Source organism: Erpetoichthys calabaricus, chromosome 11 (genome assembly GCF_900747795.2).
Source record: "Erpetoichthys calabaricus chromosome 11, fErpCal1.3, whole genome shotgun sequence".
Lineage (NCBI taxonomy): Eukaryota > Metazoa > Chordata > Cladistia > Polypteriformes > Polypteridae > Erpetoichthys > Erpetoichthys calabaricus.
The window spans coordinates 109,082,161-109,092,397 of record NC_041404.2 but is presented as its reverse complement, the minus strand read 5'-3'; the positions used below and the strand labels follow the sequence as shown (position 1 = coordinate 109,092,397).

Genomic DNA, 10,237 nt, shown 5'->3' with positions numbered 1-10,237 from the left:
TTGTCAAATGTTTAAATGCTTCCAGGGCAAGATCCAACCTGTCAACGTTGCAATCAAGTTCCAGCCTCATTGGGCCATATGTTTTGGGTGTGCACCAAATTAACATCATTCTGGACCAAAATCTTTTTATGCCTTTCAGACAGCCTTGGTGTCATAATACAGTACCTCCTAATCCATTAAGAGCTATGTTTGGTGTACTTCCAGATGGGCTTAAAGTGGAGAAGGACAAACAAACTGTAGTTGGCATTATTACACTATCGGCATGTAGACTTATCTTGCTCAACTGGAAGAATCCTAACTCTATTATTTTAAGTCAGTGGGTAACTGATGTTATATACTATTTGAAATTGGAAAAAATCAAATTCTGTACAAAACTTTTTCAAAACTTGGCAGGAACTAATCAATAACATTTTAGAATAAGCATTTTGGTTGAGGAAGCAGATTCTTTGTCCTCTTTTTTCTCTTTTTTTCTTAACTCTGTTTTTATTCATTTATTAATTTATCTATTTACTTGTTTTTATTAGCTTAAAGTTTTACTCTGCTGGCCTAGTTCTCTTTCTCATGGGTGGGGGTTGATTTGTTTTGAACCAAGTCTTGTAAAGCTTGACTTATTTGTATGGAATGCTGTGGACAGAGTGATGTATCTGTCACACAACTTTAACAACACTATAATACAGTGATCCCTCGCTATATCGCGCTTTTTTCACGTTGTCATTATGGGGAGTTGTGTGTAGAATTCTGAGGGGAAAAAATGAATTTAATCCATTTTGGAATAAGGCTGTAACATAACAAAATGTGGAAAAAGTGATGTGCTGTGAATACTTTCCGGATGCACGGATGCACTGTAGCCTATGTATTCTAAAACTGATGGTGTGTTTGCTTCAGCGACTGAAATTATTAAACACTTGTGTACTGCAGAAAATGCATTTTATAATGATCATTGTGAACTAGTGCTGGGCGGTATGAGCAAAATTCTATATCACGGTATTTTTCAAAATTGTACTGGTTTTACGGTATTCGACGGTATTTTTTTTCCCATGCATGAGTTAACCACATTTTCCACTGCAATTACTGCAGTAGACTGGCTAAGAATAACCTATTCTACAGTAATGAGAATTGTACATTGTACAAACAAACATTTTAATGTGCACACAAGTATTAATACAGGTTTGCATGGCCCCATAAAATGATAGTTTTCAAGGAGGGGCGCAGTAATGAAGAGAAGGAATCACATTGCATGACAGTTGCTGTCAAAATATAGAACCTTTTTATTGAACAAATTTTGCAAACAGCTTAAACTAAAATTTTGAAAACAAATTGTCAACTATCCAAAGAGGCATTTAGACTTAGTAAAATATCCAGAGGTGCTTGTCAAAAGTTGTATTGCACTGAACATGTCTTAGAAAATGAATAAATGGTAAATATTTTTTGTAAATCAACTACACTTTCTGTTAATGTTAACAATCTCTGTCCACTGACATGTTAAAGTAACTTTTTAAACAACTTTACCATCATTAAACTGCATAATATTTAATCTAATAAATAATAACAATAAAATAAATAATAGTGCAACTTCCAGTAATACTATTGCTTCAAAACTTCAAGCCCAGGTACATTACACAGTATTCACCAAAATAAAATAAAACAAGTGCAACTTGGTGATGCCATCTTTACCAACTGAACCGTCATTAAGGCAAATTGCATGGACCTTGCTTGAAGCTAAGCTATATACATAAATAATAAAACTGCAACTTTCATTTATAATGCTATTTGTGGTTTAGTAGGTCCGTGGCTTCAAAAAAAAAAAAAAAAGGTCAGTTTTTAAATCCAGTTCGTGTCCGTCTCTGTGGGCGCGATTTCACGACCGCGGGGAGTTGATGAGGTGATTCGGGCGAGTCGCACCCAATCATTCTCAATTGCTTCATCGGCTTACTGCGCCATGTGAATAAGGCGCTGCGCCCACGGCGACATATATTTATGGGCCGGCAGGATGGGTGGAAGGAAAAAAGAAAAGATAAAACACAAGGAGGTTAAAGAAGGGAAAAGGCAGTCATGGGAGATGATCCAGACACCAGGAAGGAGAAGGCAGCACGAGCTGGGGCTCTGTGAGGGAGCGCAGGCTTAGGCGATCTAGGGGCTAGTTCACCCCACTGACTAAGCGTGTAGAGTGGGGCAAGCGAAATGTAAGACCTCCCAATGGATCTGAGGAGTGACTGAGTGAGCACGAAGGAAGACAGGGAGGTGTGCCGACCTCGGATGGTCTGGCTGCGCAGTGTGGCAGCAGCCAAAACGGTTTGGCAAAAAGCAGTTTGTGCTGCAAAGGCTCTACCAGCAACGGGTGAGCCTTGGAGACAGAAGGTGGTGTGCTGCGATCAGGCGAGGAGAGAGACTGCATTTTAAAGGATTTATTTATTATGGATTTTATCTCCACGTTTCACTGGCTTTATGGATTTGATATGTATTTAGGTACTTTTTCTGAACACTGCACAACGGACACTTTTGGTTTTATTTTGACTGTTTTTAAAAAAAGCACTTGAGCACTTTCCACCTGGCTTCAATAAGATTTCTCAGCTCATCTCAGTCATAACTATCGACGGATTTGGTTCAACAAACTCCCATGTGGGAAGAGGGAGTCTGTAGGGGACCGGCACCGTCACAGTATTACATAGTAACCAGGTACATTACACAGTATTGAAAAAAAATAAAACAAGTACAACTTGGCTTGCAGTATTATCCAGTAGTATAAAAACAATATTCACACATTTGAACATAATGGACCACATCCGACCTTTTAAAACCAAAGTATCTCCAGACAACATACACGGCACCTTTTTTCGTCAAAAGTTCTTCTGTGTCATCATGTTCAACTTTATCGTCTGCTACAGCTTCCGTTTCAAAATGTTCTCTGTCCATTTTCACCGCTCAATACCTCCACTAACACATGTACTCTGTTGGATGCGTATTTTGCGGTGCACCAGTGAAAAAGGTCCCCCCTTAAACAGTTTCCTGCTGCGCCACATTCCAAATGTTGTTTAGAAGAAAAATCCATATCATAACAAAAATAACAAACGGTTTTTGGTATGAACCGGTATACCTCCCAGCACTATTGTGAACAGCAAAATCAAGTGGCAGTAGGGCTTGGGCTACTTTTGTTTTATTAATTTTAAAATTTGAATTTTTTTTTTGTATGCTGTACACATTACATTTCTTTCTCCTCAAAACATAAATACTATAGATTTTTGAAGGGATTATTTTAAGCTTGTGTGCAGTTAATACAGCCTCAACTAATATACAACTGACATCTTGCAACTAAAAATAATGCAGAGATACAAAAAATTAGGAAAATAAACTACTACAACCCAGTGACAAGTATTAAGATGTAAGGACAGACTGTCTACTAATGGAAAATAAATTTGTGATGTGATTTAATGTATGCATACAAAAACTTTCCACAGTCTATGGTAATGATAATAAAAGAGCCTTTAATCAGCTATTAAGAAAAGTAAGCACATGCTTAGGGCACCAAGAGGAAAAGGACAAAAGTAAGAGAAATATTTACGTATAAATACAGTCATAAGATGATAATAGTATTATTTTTTTTAAATCTTTTTATCCATTTATATTGAATTGCTATATGTCTTGAAGGTTAGAAAACAATGGAAGATGTTTTATTGATGGTTCTTTATTAGAATATCATTTTTTAAAATAGTCCGTAAACATTCATTTCTGTAGCGAGATGAATGTGAAAATTGACAAGTATGCTCTTGAGATCACTTAATTTCAGTAGTGTAACAAGTGTGAAAGTTTTCTTTAGTATGCTGGATTATTGGGCTTGCTTTGATAGCTGCTGCTGAGGCAGTATTGAGTGAATGTAGAGCTAAATTTTCCTTGGTTTGTTTTTAGTTATTTTTTATTCATGCTCACAAAGATGTTTTGAATGGCAGTGTTAAAGTTTAGTTGTTTATTTTTGTTCAGTTGGGAAACAACAAAATCGGGAAGAATACTTCTTTGAATACTTATTTTTATTGTTTAATCTTGTTTAATTTTTTTACTGTTTAGTCTAGACAGTGCACATGTTCTGAAAGACTGTGTCTTAAAAGGCATATGCAATATTTATTTATTTCTACTTCAGTACTTATTATTATTATTTTGCACAATAGTTATTTTGGAATCATTTGATCAAAATTATCCTTATGAAAGGAAACATCAAAGTAAAACCATCCAGTGTTAATCTATGGAATTGTGTCAGCAGAAGCACCTAAACTTGATTTAGTCTCCAAAGTCCATGCACATAGATAATAACGTGATATATACCATACCTGTGATAATTTTTAATTATATCATGATATACATTTTTGGCCATACTGCCTGTTCTGTCAGTTGGTATTGTCTCTCCTTTGTATTGTGCGTATGCCACCTCTTACAATTTTTACTCGTACTTCAAAGCCCCCACAGTATGTGCATGATTGATTTTACATTTGAAAATCAGGTTTCAACTATGATTTTTCCTTTTTAAGCTGAACTTATGATGCAACCTAAAACTCTTTACCAAGACAATGTATTTGGAAGTTAAAGGTTTAGTACAGTTTATATTTTTGGTCCCTTTATGCAGATAGTTTCTGTTGCAAATTGTCTCTTTGTTCTAACTGGGGCTGGGTACAGTTCTGACGTAAGTAGTGTGCCTGTATACAAAACACATTTCCAATTATGTATTAATCGACTCTTCTGCTCATTAAATACACCATTTACATTTTTTTTAGCTACCAGTTTTTATCCAGAACATCTTAAAAATAATTAAAACACTGATGTTATCTGCTGTACTATGCTACCTGCATGTGTGAGCTTATAGCAAATATATGGCTAGAATTGAACCAGCAGCTGTGAATTTATAGTCCAGTTTTCTACTGAACACCCCTATTGGTTGTTTTTTCTGTTTCTAAAAGAATTAAAGTATGTTGTCAAATGTGCTTGCTTTAATGTAAATCATTGTTTTTTCAAACAAATCTCTTGCAGGACTACAGTGATGCAATTGTTAACACTACTGCTTCATGGCTTCAGGCAGCTATGTTCATCTTGAAGCATGTTCGCTGACCTTAAGACGACTGCATGACACATTCACCTACTTTATTTTTACATTTCCAAAATGATTGATTTATATCTAAGATATAGTCAAATATTTTATTGACACAGCCTAATAATTAAATGCTTACTAAATATGCCTAGTATATAAGAAAACTCAATATTCTTTTTACTTACAACATCACAGACAATAAATCCAACTGGATGTAATAATATACCTGATGTACCTGCCATCCTGATATTAATGCTTGTGTAAAAAAAGGTGACAAACACCAAATTTTTATTAAATTTGACTTATAAGCCATGTATTATTTTTTTAGCTGCTCCCTCACCACCCATAAGCTTTCACAGAGACAGTGTTATTGACTGAATGCAGCTGTCTTCTCCTAGTACAGTATAAGATTTGGTAATGGACAGTAGCAGGCAGGTAAACTCTTGGCATTCTAATCTTTTTAATGTTGGCTCCTTATCCATTAGTAAAACAAGTTACAGATTATCATATGCATGTTACATATGAACAATTAGAGATTGCAGCATTGGCCTTTCTTTGTCCCCTAATTTTGCTCATGATACTTGCGGTCAGACTCAATACAGAGCAGCAATTGATTAATATGTGGATATGTGTTATTTAAGGCAAAAAACAAAAAAGCATTTGATTAGTATGTTTAAAATAAACATGCTGCATTTTTGTATAAAATGAAAGGTTGAACTAACTTGTTTATGTTTTAATATATTTTGAACTGTGTAAATCTTTTTGTCCCATGTTCTAAAAGTAATCATGAAGTACACTCCTATGTAATGGCATACTTTTAACACTAGAATCCCAGAAGCCTACAAAAAAACGCGTAATCCCCGGGCACGTTAAATAGAGTCTTTTGTTTTTCAAATGTGTTGATCAGCACAAGCAGCCTTCTATCCCATCCCCCCACCGCCGCAGCTCAACTCGGGCAAAAAGTTCTCACAGCTCAAGTCTGTTCACCTGACTGTGAGTTGTCTGAAGTTGTATAGGGTAAATATATTGTTAGTTGTAGACATGGAACACACATGAAATGCATGTGTTCCAAATAACAATGTATTATTTACCCTATGCAACTCCAGGCACCTCTTATACAGATAAACAGACTTGAGCTGAGAGAACTTTTTGTCCGAGTTGAGCTGCGGTGATGGGGGGATGGGATAGCAGGCTGCTTATTGCTTGTGCTGATCGACACATTCACAAAACAAAAGACACTAATGGAGAGGTGCAAAGGAGTTTAAGGTGACCCGGGATTCTGAGTTTTTTCGAAAGCTTCAGGGACTCTAGTGTTAAGCACATCATCATTTTTTTTAATTCTAGTTTTCTTGTAGAGGGCCAGAGTCATGCTGGTGAAATGCTTAGCTGGGCAGACCTGACAACCCTATCCCAAATACCTTCTGGAAAACTCACAAATGCACCCAGGCCAGTTGTAAAATATAAACCATCCAATATGTCCTGGGTTTGCCCATTGGTCTTCTCACAATGGGCTGTGCCTGGTACATATCCATGACAGGCTTGAGGTGGTTAGAATGAAAACTTGTAGCCACTGCAGCCCTCCAGGACCGGAGTTCGACATCCCTGTCTTAGAGAATGAGAGGCTTGAAATGGTGGGTGAGATACCTGGAGGGACGTGATTGGGAAGAATAGTCTGCCATATCTGAACTAAATTGATGTGTTGTTTTTGGATTACTGTATTAGTCATGGAAGTGTTCAAGCACTTGGGCTAGAGGTCGAATTCTTTATAGTTATGAGACTGTATGTTTTGGACACTCTGGTTAAGAGAGGGGCAGAACTGTCAACTGATCACCACTTGATGGTGAGTTGAATTTGAATCGAAGGGCATAGGGCAGATAGATGAGGGAAGCCTAGACAAGTAGTTAGGGTTTCCTGGGGAATGTCTGTCTGATGCTTCCATTCATGATAAGTTCCATGAAGTAAGTGGCCTTGTGGGAAATGCTTTCTGTGGATCTTCTGACATATTTGAGTGGTACTGAAAGGCTAAGAGGACTGATTGTTGGGAAGCAGATGCTCAAGCATGGGAGGAGTTTGGAGAGGCCATGTAGAAAGACTATGAGATGGCCTTGAGGTTGTTCTGGCAAACTGCTCGACCCCTCAGAAGGTGTGACCTTGCCCAGGCTGTGTTAAGCAGGGATGGGGAGGTTCTGACTTGTTCAGAGGAAATTGTCAAGCGGTGGAAGGAACAAATCAAGGAACTCCTCTACCCAGTCTGCATGCCCCCCAACCAGAGACAGCGTTGGACATGTCTGGTGGTTCAGCTTCCATCAATGTTACCAAAGTCACTATGGTGGTCCAAGGGCTCTGTAGTGGTAAAGCTGCTGGTGTGGATGAGATCCTGCGAGAGATGCTGAAAGCACTGTACATTGATATTATATTGTGGTTAATGCATCTGTTCATTTAGGCCGGTGTGAGCATGAGAATGCGTGTGTGCATAAGTGGGCCTTGTGATGAACTGGAGTTCTATCCAGGGCTGTTTCCTGTCTTGTGCCCAGTGTTTCTGAGATTGGCTGTGGCCCCTCACAACCCTGAATTCTATGTTATGTCTGAACCGTTATTACATGGTTTAAAACAACACTTTACCAATGCAAACAAATGTATAGCAATCATATTGTGGCAGTTTCATATAACTGCATTGTGCTTTAAGAAAATAACCATGGTTCTTTTCATGCAAGCGTCTTGTCTTTTTGCTTTGTAGATTTTTGGAATATGTCTGGCACAAAACCTTGTAAGTGACATCAAGGCGGTAAAAGCAAATTGGTGATGACATTTTGGTGAAGATCTGAAGATCAGAAAGAAAGATCCCGAGTCCAGCCCTGCTGAAGCGACAGTCTGGAGACCTTTTGCATGGAAGAGAAATTGCAGTGGGGAAAGGAGGCTTTTTTAATATTAAATACTGACAGTAATGGATTATTTCATTAGATGACCATAGAGTTTTGTTTTTTTTTTAATTGATATATTGAAGATCGTCAGCAAGCCAAGGTAATTTCTCCTTCCAAAGACTTAAAGGACAATGCTGAAGTTGGAGCCTTGTCGTATTTAACAGAAGATCTGAAATAGTTTCTAAGTCCTTGAATTTGGAACAGCATAGCCACACCTCCTTTTGAACTGAAAAAGCTGCTATGTTCAAAGATTCTGTCTCTTTTCTGACTCAGTTTTTTTTTTTTTTTCAGTCTTTGTGTTATTCTCCATTTCTTTTAATGTTAGCCTTTTGCAGAAAGAAACTGCTTTGGCATACTTGGCTGTTTGAATGTTTACGTTCTTGATGAAAAATAACGTTGCCCAAAGTCATGTTTTTTTTTTTGTTTTTTGTTTTTTTTTATTTATTTATCCATTCCTGACACTGGAGCACTTGAGACATTCCACACAGTTCTAGAATCTGTAGTATCACTACATCCTTTGAGTTAATAAATAAATTTGCAGTAAATAAATAGATGTAATTTTAGCCAGTGATCTCCGGAATCCGTTTCTGATCATGTTGGAAATATGCATGTATAACAAGACTAGTTTCAGCCAAACGAAGTGTATCTACTATAGAATTTGCACCTCCAGGTATATAAGCTGAATACATTTATATTGCAGGTTTTATTTTCATCTTTATCATAACAAGTACAGAAGAAGTTTGAGTTATTTTGGGCTTTAAACCACCTGCTGTGTGTTTGTTTTTGTTTTTGTTGAAAAGAAAAATTCCAGTTTTTGTTTAGAAGGTAGTCATTGTGTTCAGGAAGTCCAGTATCCTGTACTACATTTGCTTGTAATGTTTTATGTGCATACAGTATGATAATTTTAAGTCTTTGATTGGATGCAAGTCATTTTCAGAACAGATTAGCCACTCTTGCTCTTTTTTAAATAGAGCTTAAATAATTTACAGATGAGAACTTCTGTCTGCTACACTAAAATAATCATGGCAAAAGCTGCATTTATGTAAGATAAAGGAAATTAAAGCATTTTCTAGATAATTCTGTTATTTTTTTTACAAGTTATAAATATCTTTAGTTTCAATGTTTGTTACTTCTGTGGAAAAAAAAATATTTATATTACAATTCAGAGCCTCCTCATGTGCTACAGCATACTTTGCCACTTCCGTAGGTCAGTAAATCATTCAGACATCCTTTTGAAACAGACACAAACACACAAAAAAATTCACACCTTGCATGATTGTTGCCTCTTACTGCTGCTTCAAAAACCAGTCATTTGTAATTCAAAAACTTCAGATGTTCTTTTGTATGTCTACCTTTTGTGTTCATGTGCTGCTCTCTGTCTATAGCTAGATACCTTTTCTTTTTCTCTTACAAATCACTGGAACCTCACATAAATCTTCATTAGCTGACCTCAAGTGTAGACAGTTTTTTACTGCCATAGCCTTCCCTCTTGTCTCGAGTGCCTAAAACTGGATCCAGATGTCTCCACTGTCCAGGATATTTTGAGATGAAGATGAAAAATTGGTACATGAGGTTTAATGGGGCAGAAATATTTTCTGGATCACTTAATTTACAGTCTCAAGAATTTATTAAAAGTACACTATATTTCAAAGAATTTAACAGGAAAATCAAATCACTTTGGTATGGTTACCTGTTTCAAATGTAAGTAATGTAATTATTGTTGATATTTTGCATTAAAGTTATTATTATTTACATCTTTTTTCATTTTTGTGATAAATATTTTGCAGTTTCTGATTTGGAAATATTTCATTATGTTAAGTGTGTCTACGAGGGGTGATAAATACCCTATTAAAAATAATAGGAAGAACAAAACAAATAAGTCTTTTAACTTCTACAGAAAAACTTGCCAGCACATACCAGTTGTTAAGTAAAGCCTGTGGAACATTTCACAACTTCTACTAAGTGGGGATGTCAGACTTGATGACTGCAGTTGCTGATCTCATCGCTTGAGGATGCCAAATTGCATGACTAGAAATCACAGGGGATAACAAATTACATGACTGTGATGACTTTCCAGCAGTTTCACATTTCCAGGATATTGTAGACCCTTATTTCTGTGAGCCGGTAACGTTCTGCCTAACACTGTCCATCTTCTGTGAATACTTCACAGGTCCACGGAGTTCACCCACAATCTCTGCCTTTTTTTTTTTATTATTATTTATTTATTTATTTATTTTTTAAGTCT

At 36.6% G+C, this 10,237-nt stretch overlaps 1 protein-coding gene across 1 annotated transcript in view; it reads left to right on the top strand.

The window, feature by feature from the left end:
* Nucleotides 1–9,744, top strand: part of tspan17 (tetraspanin 17) — a 116,265-nt gene extending 106,521 nt beyond the window's left edge. Inside the window, exon 8 of the mRNA XM_028813718.2 lies at nucleotides 7,809–9,744. Within this exon, the coding sequence (XP_028669551.1) occupies nucleotides 7,809–7,874 (66 nt within the window). The 3' untranslated portion in view covers nucleotides 7,875–9,744. The remainder of the gene's footprint in view (nucleotides 1–7,808) is intronic.
* The last annotated feature ends 493 nt before the right edge of the window (nucleotides 9,745–10,237 follow it).